Below are 21909 nucleotides of genomic sequence, written 5' to 3'. Positions count from 1 at the left end.
TATCCATGTGGGGCTGCCTTTGGAAAGTGCTCAGAAACGTCAGCTGGTTTAAAGACCTGCAGCCAGATTGTGGACTGGGGCTGGTTATAGGGAGCAGATGACCCCCTTGCTAGAACAGCTCCACTGGCTACTGGTCTGTTTCCTGGCACAGTTCCAAGTCCTGGTTATGACCTGTAGATCCCTATATGGCTTAGGCCTAGTCCATCTGAAATACCATATTCCTCCGTATGAACCTGCCTGGGCTCTGAGATCTTTGGGAGAGGGCCTTCTTGGTGGTGGCTGCTCCCATACAATTTTGGAACTCCCTCCCTAGTGAAGTTAGACTGGCTCCTTCCTTGCTGTCCTGCTCGCGTTCCAACTGGGTTTGGGGAATTGACTACTTTTAAGGAAAGGGTTGGTGCCATTCTGTTTTTGGTTTTTGGTTTTGGTGTAATTGTCTGTATGTTTTTAATAGATCTGGGAGAGTGTGTGTGTTTCAGTTCTATTAATGTCTAATTGTTAAGGATTGTTCTTTCCCCACGTTTTTAGCAGTTCTAATTCTGTCTGTAATCTGCCCTGAGTTCCTGTCAGGAAGAAAGGTGGGCACAAATAAATATATAACAACAACAAGAACGTTATCTGGTTTGAGTGGAACTTGATTGTGCCTGAGTAAAGTGGGCTTCTCATCCCAAGCAGTAGCGGAGCTTCATGCTCTGTCACCAGGGGGCGGAGAGCAGGCGGGGCAGGGCTGGCACGCCTCCTCCGGGAGCATGGCGCCCAGCACGGGCGGGGGGGGGGCAGCCATGATGGCACCCCACCGGGATCACGCTGCTGGGGGCGGTGCACTCCCCCCGCACTCCTCTTCCTCCACCAGTGATCCCAAGGCTAGTATTGAGTGCTCCTTCTCTCCTACTTGCTCCCAGTTTTAATTGATCATGAAATTATTTTTATCAAGTCAAATTCTGCATGATGGACATGTGTGACAGCCCGTATATCATGAACTTTTGCAGGTAAGGAAAATGTTTACGAAGGTAGAGAATGTATTGTTCTGCTGGTGTTAAGTGTGGACCCTTTAAAAGATTGTCTGGTCAGAGTTCAGCAGCAGGTTCCTTGGTAAATGGTTCTAGCCATTTAGCACCAACTGGAAACAGTGTTATATCATGCAAACCTATATCTTTCTGCATTTTCAAATTCCTGTTCAGACCTCAGTTTATCCCAGTGCACTGAGGTAGATAAGGACTTGCATGTGGGATTCCTTTATATGGGATTCCGTTTCCTATTACATTACCTTCCTATTACATTGACAACACTCTTCTGTCTTTACTAGGGTTTCTGCTCTTCAAAGAGTTATGCCAAATGAACATGGAGGAAGGGGTTCCTCAGCTGAAGTTCTATGAAGAGGTAAGAGATCTGTCCTCTATGCGATTCAAATCTGGTGAATCGTGTCTGGATCTTTCTTCAGCATGGTAAAGGAATCTCTTCCCCCACCCCACCCCTCTTTTTTTTTTTTTAAAGAGCTAGGTTCAGGGGAAATTTTTGACACTACATGGATGGTGATAAAACAGCTATTTTGCAAACTTCCCTTTTTGAGTTCAGAACCATTCAGCCCCTCCCTCTCCATTCTTAAATGGCCAAGAAAGGATCTCCCTCTTTCCCTTGGACTTTTCAGTGTTTCTCTACAACCACAATAAATTCTACGAAGAAAAGGCAAAGGAATTGAGTTTGTTTTTGGTTCTGGTGCATTTGTTGTGCAATAGGGAATAAATAAGAAAATATGAAAAGATACTCTGTTACAGTGGTGCCCCACAAGACGAATGCCTCGCAAGACGGAAAACCCGCAAGACGAAAGGGTTTTCCATTTTCAGAGGCGCTTCGCAAGACGAATTTCCCTATGGGCTTGCTTCGCAAGACGAAAATTGACAAAAAATTTTGAGGGTTTTTTTCGCTCCAAAAACCCTTTTTCTGAAGCGCTAAGCTGCTAAAAGCCTTTTAGCAGCAAAACCGCTAATCCCTTAAGCCTTAAAAAGCCGCTTTTAGCCCTTAAACTGCCAATAGCGCTAATAGCGCTACTCCGCTAATGGGCTTGCTTCGCAATACGAAAAAACCGCAAGACGAAAAGACTCGCGGAACGGATTCTTTTCGTCTTGCGAGGCACCACTGTATAAGAACATACGAAATAGGCTTATATTGGGATCTGGATATTGCCTCCTCTCCTCTTCCCCAACCTGGTGTTCTCCAGATGTTGCTGGACTGCACCTCCCATGAGCCCCAGCAGCATGGCTAGTGGTGAGGGTTTCTTTCTTCCTTCCAAAGGTAAACAACAGCAGCCTTTTGGGCAAAATGGCAAGCTAATAGAAGTCATAAATAAATAAATATATAAGGTGGTGGTTGCCACCTTCAGTTTTTAAAAAATAAGTATTAGAATCTTTTTTAAAAAAAAAACTCCTGGCTGATTAATCACATGTCCTTCATGGAATTATGCTACATTTGATCCCTTTTTTATTCTCAACGAGAGCAGAAGAAATCCAGGCACATCAACACATCCTTAAATGCAGAAATAGAATCTCACCTGTTGCTGTGCGAGTCACGATTAAGGATTTATTGGGAATGATTCAGCCATAGCTGTCAAATGGGTGTTTATTAGAGGGGGGTAATATATGTGTATGTAGAGCAACCTTTGCCAATGTAGTCCCTTCCAGATGATGTGGACTACAACTCCTATCAGCCAGCGCTGTCATGCTTGACTGGAGCTGATGGGGGTTGCGTAGTCCAAAACATCTGGAGGGTGTCCTATTGGTGAGGGCTGATTCAAGCTGACAGTCTTCACCCTGGGAAGTCAGCTGATTCTGTCCAGGCTGGAACTGCAGGCCAGAGTGTTTCTTCCTCCCCTTTCTTCCACGGTAGGGCTGTAGCCCAGGGGACAGAGCCGCCGCCTTGTTGCAGGTTCAGTCCCTGGCAGCATCTGCAGGTACGACTGGGAAAGTCCCCTGCCATTGCTGCCAGTCAGTAGACAGCATTGAGCAAGATGGATTGACCAAGAGTCTGACTCAGTACATGACAGCTTTTAGAGACATTGCAGCAAAGGAGACGAACAGAGCTGTTGAGAGTGGCTGCTGAAAGTCCTGGTTTGGGACCCTCACCCAGTGACTTACATTTATTTATTTCATAAAATTTGTATGTCGTTTAATTAGATTACTGCAATGCGTTATACATAGGGCTGCCTCGGAAACTTCAGCTGATGCAGAATTCAGCAGCCAGGTTGCTCACCAGAGCAAGACAGTTTGAGCATATTACACCAATCCTGGTCTGACTGCACTGGCTACCAGTTAGTTTCTGGGCCCAGTTCAAAGTGCTGATTTTAACCTATAAAGCCTTAAACGACTCAGGACCGCAATACCTCAAGGACTGCCTCTTCCCATATGAACCTACTCGAACCCTGAGATCAGCTTCTGAGGCCCTCCTTCACGTGCCCCCTCCTCAAGAGGTTCAGAGGGTGGCAACACGAGAATGGGCCTTCTCTTCAGTGGCTCCCTGTCTGTGGAAGGCTCTCCCCAGGGAAGTTCGCCCAGCGCCTTCATTATACACCTTTAGGCACCAGGCAGAAACATTCCTTTTTAACTAGGCCTTTGGTTGATCCAATTTACATCCTGTGCCCTTTTAAAATGTGGGGGGTTTTTTTTTGGGGGGGGGGGGAGATTGGATTTTTATTTTTATTATGTATTTTGTGGTTTTATATCTTGATTTTATTCTGTGCACTGAGAGCCCCAGGTATAGGGTGGAATAATAATAATAATAATAATAATACATTTAAAACTCTCAAAGCAGGTTACAAAAAGAATAAACAATAAAATTATTAGTAAGAACAATTTTTAAAAAATTAAAAATTAAAACCAGCAATAAACTAAAAACATATCTGCACCCTCTATATCTGGATAGGCTTGTGTAAACAAACATTTTTTATTGTTGTTGTTGTTTAGTCGTTTAGTCGTGTCCGACTCTTCGTGACCCCATGGACCAGAGCACGCCAGGCACTCCTGTCTTCCACTGCTTCCCGCAGTTTGGTCAAACTCATGCTGTTAGCTTCAAGAAAACTGTCCTACCATCTCGTCCTCTGTCGTCCCCTTCTCCTTGCGCACTCCATCTTTCCCAACATCAGGGTCTTTTCCAGGGAGTCTTCTCTTCTCATGAGGTGGCCAAAGTATTGGAGCCTCAGCTTCACAACCTGTCCTTCCAGTGAGCACTCAGGGCTGATTTCGTTAAGAATGGATAGGTTTGATCTTCTTGCAGTCCATGGGACTCTCAAGAGTCTCTTCCAGCACCATAATTCAAAAGCATCAATTCTTTGGCGATCAGCCTTCTTTATGGTCCAGCTTTCACTTCCATACATCACTACTGGGAAAACCATAGCTTTTACTATACGGAACTTTGTTGGCAAGGTGATGTCTCAGAGTGATAGGTTTATTTCATCTTGCTCAATATGGAAATGCGACAGGCTTACACAGCCCTGTGGAAGGCTAACCAAGGAGCAGTGTATCATGCAGAGACCCATCAAAAGCCCTCCTCTGGAGGCAGGCCCCCGGTTCATCTGGGAGCCTGGCATGATTGAATGCCCTGCTCTGTGTAGAGATGCAACAGAACTGCCGGCCTTCAGGTGGAGTGGGAGGAGATGGGGCCAAGCACTGCCCACACAAGGGACGCAGCAGACTGCCCTCCTTGGTTGAAGGAGCGTTGGGGGCTCACAGAAGCCGCTCATTTAATTTCTGGTGGCACACAGATTGGGAATTGCCTTCATGCCCTGTTGGTAGGCTTCCCAGAGGCAGTGGCTGCTGGAGACAGGATGCTGGGCTGGGTGGACCCATGGCTCTTGGCTCTTATGCTGAGGATCACACCAAGGGGCTCTGGTGCCAACACATCCTGAATATGGGGCAACCACAATCAACCAGCATCTACACGCAACCCAGAGCTGCCTGTTAATGAGGCTTAAGCAGCTGTTCCATTCCCCCGCAAATCCTTTCCTGGTGTCAGTGCCGCTGCAGGCCTGATGTAAATGCAGAAGTCTCTTTTCCATGGAAACTGATTAGAGGAATTAACGGATGGAGCTGAGTCAGTTAGGGTAAGAGGCTTGATTGCAGCTTGTGAACCCCTGGCCTGCTTTCCAGCACCAAGAAGGCTGCTCTGGCCTTTCCCAAAATAGCCCAGGGTCTGAGAGGTAGGGAAGGAAGAGAGCGCCTGGTGCTTGGCCGTAGCAGCCCTGCTTGGACTGTGTACTGGTCACCTGGGGAGAGAAATCTTAGGAGAGCTCCCCTTTTCTGGAAGAGCATTGTAAAAAGGGGAGAGTGGCATGCATTTGGCAACATAGCTAGAATGTGGCACTAATCTACTTTGAAAGACAAGGTTTCTCAAGCTGTGATACCTGCATTGGGCTAGATGACCCTTTGGGTTCATTCCAGCTATGATTTTACGAGCAAGCTCTTTGCCGCTCTATCAGCTGCACAAAGAATGGCTTTCGCTGCCTCCAGATGTAGGCAAAGTGGCCTGGAGTGTTGAACTTAGGAAATTGCCTTACACTGAGTTGTTCCATCTCTACACTGACCGGCAGCAGCTCTCCAGCATTGCAGGCAGGAGTGTCTCCCAGCCCTACCATTGGATCCTGGTACCTCCTGCATGCAAGGCAGATGCTCTGCCGCTGAGCTCAACCTTGCTGTTGTTGGGTTTTGGGCAGTTTCTCCAGTTATTCAGTCGTCTGGCAGTGGGAAAGCCAAGAGAAGAGCCATCAAAGGAGGAATCGAGGAGCTCAAAGGCTCAATGTCCTGAATCACCACATTTGTGTCTTGCAGATTAAAGAATATGAAAAACTGGACTCGGAGGAGGATCGTCTCAGCAGGAGCCGACACATCTACGACACCTATATAATGAAAGAGCTGCTCTCCTGCTCACATGTACGTAAGCACATCCTCCCGGGATTAGTTAAAAGCCAGGACTTAAAACCAGACAGAGATGTCTTAACGTGGAGGCCTAGCCAGGGACTGGAATGCAGCACTTCTTTAAACACAGTGAGAGACAGGGACCCTTTAAAAGCCACTTAAAGCAGTGCTTTTGTTAAAAGGATTGGAAGCCAGGAAGAAACGTCTCGTTGATTTGTTACTGTGGTCCTCTTAACACTTACACAGAAGTCGTGACTTCCTCTGCTTCTGCTGTAATGCCTCTTTTGAGTGCTATAGACCAATTTTCTTCTTCCGCCCATGAAAATATTTAGCATAAGCTGGTGAGGACAGCAAACAACTGTTTATCTATTTATCTATATGAGAAACAGTAGTATATACATATTTTAATTAATAAATGAAAGCACTTTGCTGGCTCCCCTCCCCCCGCCTCAAACCATCTTTAGCCCATTAAAAATAATTATCCCTCCCTTCTTTGTATTTCTTACTGGATTGTTATTTTAACTTCATAATAAAGTCTTGGGGGGAAAATTTAATTAAAAAAATCCTTTCCCCCCTCCCACAGCCTTTTTCGAAGCCAACAGTTGATCACGTGCAAACTCATCTTGCCAAGAAGCAGGTCCCACCAACCCTTTTTCAGGTGATTCTGGAATCCTTGTTGTTGTTGTTGTTATTTCCTTTTATATACTGCTTACTACCTGAAAGATCTTGAAGCAGTTTACAATGGGCAGATATGTGTCTACGCTGTGTCTCAATTCTCCAAAGGAACACAGATCCTGGGTGAGTGCCTGGAACCCCCTGGAATCTTGCTACCGCTTGGCAGAGAGCAGGAGTGGCACCCAATGTTTGTAAAACTGATGTCAAAAGTGGGATTTGTGTTTCCTGGAGAGAAGGCCTAGGAGCAACATGCGCCTGAATGAAGTCAAAATGGAGGGAGGAATAGCAGTACTCCTTGAGCAAAATGAAGCTGATGGAGGAGTGCCAAAGCCAGCAGTTTGCTGAAGGGAGGGCCTCTCCACAAGATAGAAAACACCTGATAGACCCAGGGGGGAAGGAGAGGGGGGCGGGGGGTGGGTCACCCCAGGTGCCATCATGGAGGGGGGTGACAAATTATCAAGGAACAATTACTGCCCTACTAGGGTGGTTCATAAAAAACTTTTTTTAAAAAAAATTCCTGCTCCAAAGGCATCTTACTACACTAGGGATTATATAGCTAAATATGAAATTTCATGCATATCAGTTAATATCTTGACCCTCCATGAAAATAGCTGTTTACTTGGCCGTTTTCCTATGTCGTGAAGGCTGAAATTTCAACAAAGCACATGCCTTTGCTAGACTCTTTTCAGGCACCTGATAAAGGCATTCTTTTTTAGGCAAGCATACCTAGATGCTTAGGAAGTTGAAGTAATTTTAATCTTAATATTTTAGCTTTTGTATGTTTTAAAGTAGGATTGTTAATTTTTCTTGATTTTACTGCTGTGATTTTTGCTACAAGTGGAGAAGGAAGCCACTGGGGAAGTTACTTGTTTTTGTTTAGCCCCAGGAGTAAGCAAAGGGGGGGGGTGAGTTCTGGCCACCCATGTGGGTGGGCCAGGCCTGGAGATTCTGAAGAAAGTGCTCCAGATAAAGTATGGTGGCAAGATTTTGATTTTGAATATGGGTCAGTAGATGGGGTGGAATGGGCCCCAGGGAAGAGATCCCCCCATGTGCCAGAGAGGGAGCAGCTGGGATCTTGGGATTGCGTTTGAAGCAGTTACAGAAATGGTTTGGGGACTTGGGTGTGAATTTGGAGGCCCTGACCCGCAACCCAGAAGGAATTGGGTTGACTGAGAACTGTGTTTACTCAAGAGTAAGAATTCTTTAGAAAACCCAGGCAGGCTATTACAACAAGAGGGTTTTTCTTGGGACTCTGAACTAATTTATGAGAGGACTCTGCCTGCAAGTTCAACACTGGTTTTGAAATGCTGTGATGTGTTTGGGTGGGGTGGGGGGCTAATAATTGTTTTGTTTACTTTTTCCATGCCTGTAATGACGAAAACTGTTAACAATGTTTAGGAATTGTTCGGCTGAGTAATGATAATAGTGATAAAGGAGGGCCTTTGGGTGAGACATCTGAGGCTGACATCCATACTGAGGCTGACATCCTGGCTTAAACATTGGAGATTTATTGGAAATTTATCACCTTGACTGTCAAGTGTGGGTTACTGAGAAGCTGCATTGGGATGCAGAATGGTGGCCAAAATGTACCCGAAGAGGAAAGAGAAGGCCTGAAGGATTCGAGGGAAACTGGAGGTCACTTGGAGATGAACTGTTACTGTGTTTTAAAATGTGTCGCTGTGCTATCATCTGTTTTGATGTATTGCTCTGAATGCTGTCAGTAACTGTTCTGTTGTTTGTTCTGCACAGCTGTGGAAAGCTGCCCCTTTTGCTAAAAGGGGTGGTAGTATTGTGGGGGAGCAGGGGCCCTAAACCCTAGAAATTAATAAATGATAGTATTGTCAGGGAAGAGTTAGAAGTTTTCAGTTTATCAGAGGGAGAAAGCATTCCCCAAGGGGGGAGGGAGAACAGTAAATTTAATAGAAGGGAGCAAGAGGAACAACAGGGAGGGACTGGCTGTTCACAGGAAAGGCAAGGGTTAAGTTCTAGCTCAGATTCGGAGGAGAGGAGATACAGGCCAGCTCTAGCCAGGAGTTTAGAAAAAAGAGCGGGAAAACGAAGGGAGAGGCGCCTTCGCCATTTTGAGGGTGGCTGGTCATGGAGAAGCAGAGCTCAGAAGGTATCTGAAATAAGTGACTCTGAGGAATAATATTTAAGAACCATTTATAAGATTGTTTTGTTAATACACAATAAAAAGTTTTATAAAGAACAAGAAGCATTTGTGTGGTGATCTGAAGAGGACAACGACCAGTCCTGACAGAATACCTTCTGCTCTGCGCCTCTTCACTATACGTAAAGAAGGAGAAGCCAAAATGGAGGGAGCTGTGGTGCCAGTTGAGCAAGGAGAAACCCCAGCGCTCCAGCTAACATTACAGGACTTATGGCAACAGAACTTACAGTTGAAAAGTCAAATCGATATACTATCGGCAGCACTGGGAGAACATAGAACCATGCTGCAAGCGAAGTGTGGAGACAGAGTGAGTAAAACATTTACTGTACGTCCGCGTAGCTTCAAGGGAGAAAGCTCTGAATACATGGCTTTCAAGACAGAAATTTCTTACATAATTGAGATAAAGGATAAAGAATTTCAATCTGAGCAAGAGAAGGTTGCTTATGTGATTAATTTCTTGGAAGGGAGGGCTAAGGACTGTGTTATACCCCTAATATCTCGAAGGGATGCTGCCCTAGGAAATCTACAAATGTTTCTGCAGTATCTAGACACGATTTTCTTAGACCCTGCGCATGAAGTAACCACAGCTAGGCAGCTGTTGAGAATGAGACAAGGAAAAGACACTGTGGGAGTTTATTGGTCCAACTTTAGTTTGCTGGTGCAGAAATTAAAATGGGATCTGAATTCCCCAACAGTTGCAGCCCTTTTTAGGGAAGGACTGAATAATGAGATTTTAGACCAATTGGCCCAAATGCCAGAACCTAGTTCCTTGGATTCTCTGGTTCGAACATGCCTGCAATTGAGCCTACGCGTGGAACGGAGGGCTAGTGAAAAGAAGGAACAATGGCAACCACGGTGGCGGGAAAACAATATTATCGAAAGTACAGAGAGCAGAGCGGGCAACATATCAGGACGAGAGCGGCCAGAGCCCATGGAATTAGGAGCAGCCAGACCCCTCCCAGTTACTACCTCTTCCATGATAAGAGGAAATGCAGGGAGAGGAAGAGACATGAGGCGCTGCTTCGTCTGTGGAAAACCAGGGCATCTAGCACGACAATGTCGCAATCGTAAAGGATGGGAGTCTTTATCTGGAGCAGACATGGGAGAAGACAATTGCCCAAAGGAACTGCATCAGGGAAACGAATGTCCCCGGCTGGAAATGGGAGCTTGCAGCCGGGTGGAGAAGCAATAGAAGGCTCTCACGCAGAACCACCTATCCCAGGACTAACGGTGAAGGTGCAACTACAACTACCCAATGGACACAGGGTCCAGGTAGAGGCGCTGTTAGACTCAGGAGCGTCAGCAGATTTCATAGACCAGAAATTGGTACAGGAACACAAAATCGCTTTGTTACCTTTGAATTTCCCACTGCGAGTGAAAACAATCGACGGCAGACCGCTACTGTCAGGAGAAGTGACTTATGAGACTCCACCAATGAAAATGGATATGGGTCATCACTCAGAGACCAGGGCATTTCATGTGACCAAACTAGCTGGACACCCGATGGTGCTGGGCATGAGTTGGCTCAATCGTCACAATCCGGTGATTGCCTGGCATCAAAGGTCTTTGGTTTTTGGTTCGATCTATTGTATGACACATTGTTTGGGGCAAAAGGGAAAAACCTCAGTGGAAGTAATGGGAACAGAGGTAGAAGGGAAGTTGATGGGGAATGAAAGTGAGATTCCGTCACAATATATTGCTTATCGGGATGTTTTTTGTGAAAAAGAAGCGGATAAACTTCCACCACATAGGCCCTATGATTGCAAGATAGATCTAGTCCCTGGGGCACAGTTGCCACCAAGCAAGATATATGCCATGTCGGAAGTAGAATCTGCAGCATTGAGGGAGTTCCTGCAAAAGAATTTGCAGAGAGGTTTTATTAGAGAGTCCACAGCCTCGGGGGGTGCTCCCGTCTTTTTTGTCAAAAAGAAAGGGGAGGAAGGGGCACCAAGATTAATATGTGACTTCAGAATCCTTAACAGCCAAATGAAGCCTCGCGTGTGCCCACTGCCACGTATAGATGACCTCTTAGAGAGAGTAAGGTCAGCCAAAGTCTTTACCAAGCTTGATCTACAAGGAGCATATAATCTGATAAGGGTCAGAGAAGGGGATGAGTGGAAAACCAGTTTTTGTACTAAGTATGGTGCATTTGAATTCTTGGTAATGCCTTTTGGCTTGCAAAATGGCTCAGGGGTATTTCAAACCTTCATCAACCACGTCTTAGCAGGTATACTGGATCAGTTCTGTGTCTTTTATTTAGATGACCTCTTAATATATAGTGAAAGCATGGAGGAACACGTAAAACATGTCACGCAGGTGTTAGAGAGATTGAGGACCAACAGGTTATATGTGAAGTTAGAGAAGTGTAAGTTCCATACACAAAAGGTGGAGTTCCTGGGATATTGCATTTCCCACAAAGGGGTGCACATGGACCCCAGTAAAGTTCAGGCAGTGGTGGAATGGGAGGCACCTAAAACTAAGAAAGATCTACAGAGGTTTTTAGGATTTGCTAATTTCTATCGTAAATTCATAGGTAATTACTCCAAAATCACAACGCCACTGACTGATTGTCTAAGAGGCAAGGGGCCATTCAGATGGTCTGAGGAAGCACAGAAGGCCTTTGATAAACTAAAGGCGGTGTTTGCTTCAGAAAAATATCTTATGCACCTAGATCCAAGTAAACGTATGAAGGTAGAAACTGACGCCTCTGATAGGGCTATTGGGGCCATTCTGCTGCAACAGGACAAGGAAGGGGACTGGAGACCCTGTGCCTTCTACTCTAGAAAATTAAATCAATCAGAACAAAACTACACCATATTTGATAATGAACTTTTAGCTGTGCATGCTGCCTTTAAAGCGTGGAGACATTTTTTGGAAGGGGCGTCACATCAGGTGGTGGTACAAACAGATCATAAGAATTTAGAGTATTGGAGAACTGCTAGACAGCTAAACCAAAGGCAAATTAGGTGGGCGGAGTTTTTTGCTGGGTTTAATTTTAGGATTGAGTATATACCTGGGCATCAAAACGTTTGTGCAGATGCGCTATCGCGCAAACCTGAGTATATGGAAGGGGAAGCACCTCCCAAGTTGCGAGAAATGCTGAGATCGGATCAATGGGGGTGTGCAGCCGTAGTAGTGGACGGCAGGGAATTCCAGCGATTGACAGTAACAGATGAGTTTGCACAAAAGAAAATGGAGGAACTGAGAAAAGGTAGAGGGGAAGAGGAAGGTTTCAAAGAAAAAGATGGATTGTTGTACAGGAGAGGGGTGCTTTATGTACCTGCAGGTGAATTAAGAGGTAAAGTGTTGAGGCAACATCATGATAACCCGACTGCAGGACATTTTGGTAGAGAAAAGACCCTGTATCAGATCACACGACAGTTCTGGTGGCCAAAGTTAAGGGAGGAAGTAACACAATATGTAAGAGTTGTGAAGTATGTCAACGAGCCAAGGCACCCAGAGCAGCTCCCGCAGGGTTGTTGCAACCTATGCCCACGCCGGGAAGGCCTTGGGATGTGGTGTCTATGGATTTTATAACGGATCTACCGCCATCCCATAGGCAAACAGTGATCTTTGTGGTGGTTGACATGCTAACCAAGATGGCACATTTCATACCATGTACCAAAATTCCGACCGCACAGGAAACTGCAAAGATGTTTTTAGATAATATTTTTAGGTTGCATGGTTTGCCATCACAAATCATTTCAGGTAGAGGGGCCCAATTTACATCACAATTTTGGAAGAGGTTACTGCAGTTACTAGATGTGGAGCTAAGCCTCACGTCAGCGAGACACCCGCAAACCAATGGGGAAGCTGAAAGAACGAATGCAACACTACAACAATATCTGAGGTGTTATGCTGGTTATCAGCAGAGCGGGTGGTTAGAGAAGTTGAGTCTAGCAGAGTTTGCGTATAATAATGCAATGCATGTGTCTACGGGCAGAGCCCCATTTGTGGCAAACTATGGCTTGCACCCAAGGGCATTCCCAGGTCAAGAGGAGCAGTTAGCAGTACCAGCAGCAGAACAAATGATAGAGGAGTTGAGGTGCATTCATGAGATATTGAAAGAGGATTTGGAAGAAGCTAAAGAGGCTTATAAGAGAGCTGCAGACAGGCACCGGCAAGTTGGGGAAGAAATCCAAGTAGGGAGCTGGGTATGGCTGTCTACCAAGGGACTACCAATACGGGGGAGGTGTAAAAAGCTAGAACCAAGGAGATTGGGACCTTTCCAAGTAAAGGCTCAAATTAACCCAGTCGCTTTCAAGCTTCATTTACCTGAAAATATGAGAATACACCCTGTATTTCATAGATCTTTATTGTCAGTATTTGTACCAGCACATAAGTATCAAATTTCAAGGGAACCACCTCCTTTTCCCACCATGATGGGGGAAGAGGAGGCTGAAGTGGAAGAGATATTAGACTCGAGAATAAGTAGGAGGAAATTACAGTATTTGGTTGCATGGAAAGGGTTAGATGAGTCTGAAAACTCATGGGAACCAGCAGAAAAAATTAACATTCCAGAATTGCAGAGAGAATTTCATAGAAAATATCCCCACAAGCCAAAACCCCATAACTGGCATCTTCAAGAAATATTTGAAAAGACAGATAGCGAGGAAGAAGAGTTCATAGGGTTCGGTCCTTCAGAAACAGAGGAGAGCGAGAAGGAGGAAGGGGGGCTTAGGGGAGGGGGTGATGTCAGGGAAGAGTTAGAAGTTTTCAGTTTATCAGAGGGAGAAAGCATTCCCCAAGGGGGGAGGGAGAACAGTAAATTTAATAGAAGGGAGCAAGAGGAACAACAGGGAGGGACTGGCTGTTCACAGGAAAGGCAAGGGTTAAGTTCTAGCTCAGATTCGGAGGAGGGGAGACACAGGCCAGCTCTAGCCAGGAGGTTAGAAAAAAGAGCGGGAAAACGAAGGGAGAGGCGCCTTCACCATTTTGAGGGTGGCTGGTCATGAAGAAGCAGAGCTCAGAAGGTATCTGAAATAAGTGACTCTGAGGAATAATATTTAAGAACCGTTTATAAGATTGTTTTGTTAATACACAATAAAAAGTTTTATAAAGAACAAGAAGCATTTGTGTGGTGATCTGAAGAGGACAACGACCAGTCCTGACAAGTATTTTGATTATTTGGAGTATTGGAGGGAAGATTGAAGGCTAGTGGAAAAGCACAGGCTAAGCTTTCTCTCCAAACCAGGGCCTCACCTGGGATAGCGGCACTGACATGACATGTCATGGTGTGGGTTCGAAATGACAGGAAAATGGAGTCTTTGGAGCAAGATGTGCTGGGAAGAAGAAGAGACAGAAAAAAACTGGTATCCCTCTTGGGCAGGCTGACTGAAGGCTGGCTGGGAGAGATGCCTTTGATTCCAGTGCTGCATGGCTGTATGGGACAATCCCTGCTTGAAATGACCATGCTGTAAGATCTAGATTCCGTCTGTGCAGATTGAAGGTGTAAATATGTGAATAAACCATATTTCTTAAAGGTGCAACATTCTCCACCATGTCTCAATTCTCCAAAGAAACACAGACCTTGGATGAGTGCCTGGAGCCCTGTGAACCACCTCCTGTATTTTGATTTGAGTAAGGCTTTTGACAGTGTCCCCCATGATATTCTTGCAAGGAAGCTGGTAAAATGTGGGTTGAATGAGGTAACTGTTAGGTGGATTTGTAGCTGGTTGACTGACTGAATCCAAAGAGTACTCATTAATGGTTCCTCATCATCTTGGAAGCAAGGGATAAGTGGGGTGCTGCAGAATTGAAGGACTGCTTATCCAATTTGCAGGTGACACCCAACAGAGAGGGGGAGCAATTGCCGCAGAAGGCAGAATCAGAATTCACAATCACCTTAACAGATTGGAAAACTGGGTGCAAGCTTACAAAATGAATTATATGCTTTTCATTAGCTTTTTATTACAACACAAACAAACAGACTTTTTAATTAAAAAAATACAGATACAGATACAAAACAAATAATAAACGTATATCCATATTTCAATTCTTATTCTTTTCTAATGGACTTCCTTCGTCCTCAGCGCAGGTCTAATTTCATATTTGGTAAACTGTTTCTTTCCCATTTCCTTTTCCCTAGTTTTCTCTATATTTTATTCTTTTACACCATATTTTGTTTTGCAAAAATTACTCAAAGCAAGTCCAGGTATTGATTTTAGGACACTGCTTTTTTAGATAATCTCTATATATTCCCCATTCATTTTGGAATTTTTGTTTAGATTGTGCCCTAATTGAATTCGTCATTTTGGCCAATTCAAGGTAATCAAATAATTTATCTTGCCACTCTTTTTTTATTGGTACTATCTTTTTCCAATTTTTTGCAATTAAGATTCTCACTGCCAATGTTGCATACAGGAATATTCTGTTGCAAAGTTGGAGTCTAATATGCCCAGCAGAAAAGCTTCTGGGTTTTTTAAATAAAGGTTTGTTTAAATATTTTCTTCAGCTCTTCATGTACCATATCCCAGAAGCTCTTAATTTTATTATAGGTCCACAGCGTCCCCTCTGCTTGGTTACACCTCCAACACATTTTGGCTTTTGTTTTATACATTTTGAATATTTTGCTTAGTGTTATGTAGCATCTATAAAACATCTTTAGAAAATTTTCCTTTATGGCATCGCAAGCCGTAAATCTCCAATTCTCATTCCATAATTTTTCCCATGATGCTAATTGAATAGGTTTACCTATATCCATTGTCCATTTAATCATTACTCCCTTATTTGCTCATCTTTAACCTTCCATTCTAATAAAATTCCATATATTCTAGAGATTACTTTTTTCTTATTTTGTAATAATTCTTTATCTAATATTGGGACTTCTTTTGCAAAACCTTTTTAGTTATCTACAGTATTTTGAACACCTCATTTAATTGATGATATTGAATCCACCCTGTCATGTGATGTTTTATTTCCGCATATTTTTTCAGCTTCAATTTGTTATTTTCTTCTTCTAACAAATCCTTATATGTAACCCATTTTGGTTCCGTATTCTTCCTTTTCACTGCTATCACCTCCAATGGTGAGAGCCACCGGCGTGTTTTGGGTTCTAAAAGATCTTTATTTTTTCCCACACTCTGCATAGTGATTTTCTTACAATATGCTTAAGAAATCCTCTGTGGACTTTCACCTTCTCATGTCCTAAATATGCATGCCACCCATAAAGGTAAAGGTAAAGGGACCCCTGACCATTAGGTCCAGTTGTGGCCGACTCTGGGGTTGCGGCGCTCATCTCGTTTTATTGGCCGAGAGAGCCGGCGTACAGTTTCCGGGTCATGTGGCCAGCATGACTAACCCACTTCTGGGGAACCAGAGCAGCGCATGGAAACGCCTTTTACCTTCCTGCCGGAAGGTAAACCTTTACCTATTTATCTACTTGCACTTTGAGGTGCTTTCGAACTGCTAGGTTGGCAGGAGCAGGGACCGAGCAACAGGAGCTCACCCCGTTACGGGGATTCGAACCGCCAACCTTCTGATCGGCAAGTCCTAGGCTCTGTGGTTTAACCCACAGTGCCACCCATATTGGTTATCAAATCCTTCTAAATCCAATGTCTGCAGTCTGTAATACAATCCACACATTTAGCCAATTTAGACAGACCAAATCATAATACAAATTCAAATCAGGTAATGCCAATCCACCTCTATTTTTACTATCCATTAGTAATTTGTTTTTGATTCTTGGTTTCTTATACTGCCAAATGAATCTTGATAAATCTTTTTGCCATAGTTTAAAACAACCTATCCCTCCAATTACTGGTATCATTTGAAATAAGAACATCATTTTGGGAAGCATGTTCATTTTTACTACTGATACCACTGAATGATAATTTTAACCTATTCCAAATATCCAGATACTTTTTAATTTCTTTCCAAATGTCCAGATTATTATCATTAAATAGATTATCATTAAATTTTTGTTTGTCAACCAAATTCCCAGATATTTAGCCTTATTTACTATCTTTAGTCCTGAAATTTTTTGTAATTCTTCTTTTTCTTGTATAGACATATTCTTTGCTAACTTATTCTTTGGTGATCACTCGTAGCCGAGTAAGATTGTCTTCCATAAACACGGTTTTAACAATGAGTCCGTAGATGACTGTGGAGGCCAATTCTGGATCCACATGTGATTCTACAGTGGGGAGATTGGTTTCCGGGCAGGAGTTGATTACGGTGTGGATTTGCCAAGCATGCCTTCCTCTTAGCACGCTCTCTCTTACATCCTGAGTTCGAGTGTCTTCAAAGCCCAAGACCACTTTGATAAAGTTCCCAGTTGTCAGTGTTTATACAGCATTTTTTTAGATTTGCCTTGAGACAGTCTTTAAACCTCTATTGTTGACCACCAGCATTACGCTTTCCATTTTTAAGTTCGGAATAAAGTAGTTGCTTTGGAAGATGATCATCAGGCATCCACACAACATGACCAGTCCAACGAAGCTGATGTTGAAGAATCATTGCTTCAACACTGGTGATCTTTGCTTTTTCCAGTACACTGATATTAGTTCGCCTTTCCAAATTCGAGGATTCTTTCTATTATTTTTGGTACACTTTCCGCCGGGTTTTCGGTAGTTAGTATCAGGTCATCCGCAAAAGTCATTATCTTATGTGATCCCCCCCCCCCCCACTGTTATACTTTTACATCTTTGTCTTTTCTTATAGCGATCGCTAACAATTCTAGCACCATGATGAACAATAAGGGTGAAGGGGGCATCCTTCTCTGCTCCCCTTACTTCTTAAATTCCTCTGTTATTTTGTTGTAAAATATCAGCTTTGCTCTCTGATCGCTTTATATTGCCTAAATGCCCCTGTTGTAATTTCCCCCGAATCCCATAGCTTCTATTCTCCCCCCCCTCCCAATAAAAATTCAGGAGATGTTGTCAAAAGCCTTTTCGGCATCTACCAGCATCAGAATTGCTTTTTGGTCAGTTCTGGCTTCCAACTATTCTAAAATATCTATTATATTTCTCATATTATTGTGCATATGCCTGCCTGGTAGAAAGCCAGCTTGATCCTTGTGTATAATTTCATTAAGTACTCTTTGTAATCTATTAGCGAGTATGTCAGTAAATATTTTGTAATCGTTATTTAATAATGATATAGGTTATAATTTTTGGTTGACGTTGGAACCGTTCCTTGTTTGGGTATCAAAGTGATGAAGGCTTCTTCCCATGATTTTGATATTTCCCCTTTTTAAAAAATTCCATTCATGACTGCTTTCATTGGTTCTGACAGTACATCTTCTAATTTCTTATAATATGCTGCAGATAAGCCATCTGTGCCTGGAGATTTTCCCTGTCTTTGCTTTTGAAATTGATTGCTGCACCTCCATCATAGTTATTGGCAGATTTAATTGGTTGATTTTGTTCACTTGTTATAATTCTGTGCTAAATATTTTTTCATCTCTTCTCTTCTGCTTGATATAACTTCCAATAATATTTATTTGGCTTCTTCTGTTATCTTCCCTTCTTGTATTCATTTCTCTATTATTCTCTCTTTTTGTTTTTTCTTTATTTGCCATGCAAGCAGTCTACCTGGCTTGTTAGCAAATTAACAAAAAAAGTCTTAATATTTTTATCTTTTGTTCTATTTCATAATTCAAAATCATAGAGAGCTGCATCTGTAATATCTTAATATTTTGGTTTGCTATTTCCTTCTTTGGATTTTTAACCAATTCATTTTCATTTTCTCTTACCTCCTTCAAGAGTTTCTCCATTTTCTGTTATCTCTCTCTTTGGATTATATTTTGTTGGATGAAGAAGCCTTGAATTACTGCCTCGCTTGCATCCCATCCCATATTTATATCAGTTCCCTGATTTAGATTGTTCTCAAAATATTCTTTTAGGGTCACCCTTGCCTTTCCCACTATTTTCTCATCATTTAGTAAATTTTCATTGATTCTCCGTCTTCTTATTTTTCTTCCTTCTTTTATTTTAACGTAATTGGATTATGATCTGATATTGTTTTTGAATTAATTTCCACTTTCCTAATCTTTAATAATAGATCTTTTGATACCCAAATGGCATCGATTCTCCTCAATAATTATTTTTTATTATTTTTTACAATAGAGAGGGGCAGCGAAGTCTTTATGCATCAAGTACGTGATGCTAAAATTAACAGGGCAATCCGCAATGCTATTTGGTGTATTGGTGGTCACTCCATCAAACACATGGACATTAAGGCTGACAGTCCAGATTAGTTCCTTCCTGATGGCATGCATTTGACCTCGACAGGGAACGACCTGTTGTTGTGGGACGTGAGGCAGGGTCTTGAAGGCTGGATTGCGGACATTTATTAGGTTTTTTCAGCTGTAGGGATCTTGGTGGCGAGACCGCAATTTCACGGTTTTAGGCCTTGGGTAGAATCCTTTAGTCCATCAACAGAATGGGAGGGTAGCGTAACACACCCCTCATGCAATGGTGTTAACAGGGCCTCTTTAGAGGGGTTTGTGAGGTGAGTCACTGACCATCAGCGCTTGGTGTATGATCAAACTCCCAGAACAGAAAGGGGGACAAGCTGCGTAAACACACATTTTGCAGTGTCCCGCTAAATTCCTGTCTGTCCCTGCTTTGCCTCAGACCCCAACTGGGGGCTGAGAGGGATACATGCCCAATGCCTAAGCCAAGGTTTTCCTACATCTGAAATTAATAAAGCTGTGGCCTATTTTAATCCCATACCTATGCTGTACTGTGTCTTATTTATCTGGGCCTGGCACCTGGGGAGGAGGGTGTGCACACAAAAACTTATGAGGAAGGGTTGAGGAAGCTGGGTTTTCTAACCTGGAAAAGAGGAGACTGAGGGGAGATCTAATGGCCATCTTCATGTATCTTAAGGGTTGTCACATGGAAGAGGGAGCAAGCTTGTTTTCTCCTGCTCTAGACGGTAGGACTCAAACCAGTGGCTTCTAGTTACAAGAAAGGAGATTTCAACTAAACATTCAGAAAAACTTTCTGACAGTAAGAGCTGTTTGGCAGGAACGGTTGCCCTTGGCAGGTTGTAGACTTTCCTTCCTTGGAGCTTTTAAGCGGAGGTGGACTGGCCATCTGTCCTGGATGCTGTAGTTGAGATTTGTGCATTGCAGGGATTAGACTAGATGACCCTCAGGGTCCCTTCCACCTCTACAATTCTGTGATCAAGTATTGCCACTTTGTTCAAAGCAAGGAATGTGGTGACATTTTCCTTATGTCTAGTTGAAATGTGTTGTTCCCCAATATGCCTCCTAACTACTGACCCTACAGGAAATGGCTTCTTGAAAACAATCTGCAGCTTATCACAAGATGAATGGTATTTTGGGGCTTCCTCTTCTGAAGCAATGTGAGGGCATCTTTAAGGAACCATCTTCTCTATGATCACGGCTGTACTTTAATACTCTCATTAGAAGCTTCTGTCCAATGGCCCAAATGTTATCCGATTCCCTGCTAGGGGTTCAGCTCCCTCTGTTGTCTCTGACAGGCAAAGACTGTTGCTGGGAACCACAGGAGCAGGGATCACTCTTGTGCTGGACTCCTGCCAGTGGGTTTCCTATGGGCACCTGGTTGGGCACTGTGAGGACAGGCTGGACTAGAGGGGGGCCCATTAGCCTCATCTGGCAGCTGGGCTCTTACATCCTTAGGAAGGTTTTTGCTTTAGGGACTTTATTTGCAGACGATGCCTTCTGCTGAATTTTGTTAGCACCTTTTTCTTGTTTCTGCTGCTTAGTTTATTGAAGCTTTTTCACTCCTGTTAGGGATTTTTAAATGTTTCATTAGGCACTTTGCAAGTATTATTACAAGTAAAGGCCACTGCCTCAAATACAATAAATGTTTGTTTCCCCCTCTAGCCCTACATAGAAGAAATTTGTGACAGCCTCAGAGGAAAAACCTTCCAAATGTTTCTAGAAAGGTATGAATCTGATTGCATGTTTGTCACATGGCCAGTTGCTGAAGGATTGGCATTGGGATGGCTAGTAGGAAGGAGCAGACACAAGCCATTTTGCAAACTGCATTCAGGTGCATTGAATGTGCTAGAATGGTAATGAGTTTGTGCCTTTAAGAGTCTGTGCCTTGTACATGGACCTGCCCACTCTTCTAGTCTAAGCAGAAGGCAGCTATCTTCCTTCCATCCAGCTTCAAAGTCTACTCTCCTGATGTTTCCTCTGATCATGGAAGGTGTTCTTCATTCTGCTGTGCTTGGCAATTAGATACGCTTTGCAGGAATTGAGCTGGATTTTCACTCAGCAAGCATTTTATAATGTGGCTCAGCTCTTCTGCAAGATTTACAGCTGATTTTATCTACTTGGTTAATTAAGTTGCTTTATTTTCATTTTCTATTTTTATTAGTAAATAAAAAGAGCTGCAAATCTTGCAGAAGAGCTGAGCCGCATTACGAAATGCTTTGCAGTGCAGCAAACCCAGCTCAGCCCCTGCAAAACAACTGCCATAAGAAGTAGTATGAAAATGTTCTCATTGGAGTTTTACTGTTTTTAATAAACAGGAAAGCAGCAGGGACATGCCTAGTTAGGGAAAGCTTTGGTGAGCAAATGGCTTGGCAGAGCTATCTAAGAAAGAGTTCCAACAGGCAGGTGCTGCTGCTGAACAGCACACCACATGCCTGGTTCTGGTTGCCAGCTGAGACAATTTTGTTGAACCTGAGCTGTGTTGATAGATTCCAGTGATGGCCAAACTTGGCCCTCCAGCTGTTTTGGGACTACAACTCCCATCATCCCTAGCTAACAGGACCAGTGGTCAGGGATAATGGGAATTGTAGTCCCCAAACAGCTGGAGGGCCAAGTTTGGCCATCACTGGATTAGACCTAAGGTCTTGCAAAATGAGCTTCTGAGTACTGGCCCTCGGTGTGCTGGAAGGTAGATGCTAAAAGATCCTTTCCTATGTTCTTAATTCTGTTTGCTTTCACAAAAGGACTTGCACCTCAGAGATTTTACTCCCAAATGTAGCAGATGAAATCACTAAATTATATATGAGAACAAAGATCATTATGCAATGTGATCTTTCAGGGGTCTACTTTGGAAATAAACAGTCATTTAACTATTAGAAAAAAAACAAAATTCCCTGGCAGCATATGATAATGACACCCATGTGATTCCTTAATTATTTTATAGAGCTCTAAAATGCAGAGATTAATTAATTTTCTCAGGATATGATTGGAGATTTTTTAAATAAAAA

At 43.3% G+C, this 21909-nt stretch overlaps 1 protein-coding gene across 6 annotated transcripts in view; it reads left to right on the top strand.

Annotated features, from left to right (window-relative positions):
* Positions 1–21909, top strand: part of GRK3 (G protein-coupled receptor kinase 3) — a 115380-nt gene that overhangs the window by 48644 nt on the left and 44827 nt on the right. For all 6 annotated transcript variants that reach the window (XM_083407290.1, XM_083407289.1, XM_083407288.1 and 3 more), the window contains 4 exons: positions 1307–1380; positions 5817–5918; positions 6487–6561; positions 20567–20628. In XM_083407290.1, the coding sequence (XP_083263416.1) occupies positions 1307–1380; positions 5817–5918; positions 6487–6561; positions 20567–20628 (313 nt within the window). The remainder of the gene's footprint in view (positions 1–1306; positions 1381–5816; positions 5919–6486; positions 6562–20566; positions 20629–21909) is intronic.

Source organism: Podarcis tiliguerta, assembly GCF_965153285.1.
Source record: "Podarcis tiliguerta genome assembly, chromosome: 13".
In the NCBI taxonomy this organism is placed as follows: Eukaryota; Metazoa; Chordata; class Lepidosauria; order Squamata; family Lacertidae; genus Podarcis; species Podarcis tiliguerta.
Note: the sequence above shows the minus strand (reverse complement) of the source record. Positions and strands in the feature narration are given on the sequence as shown.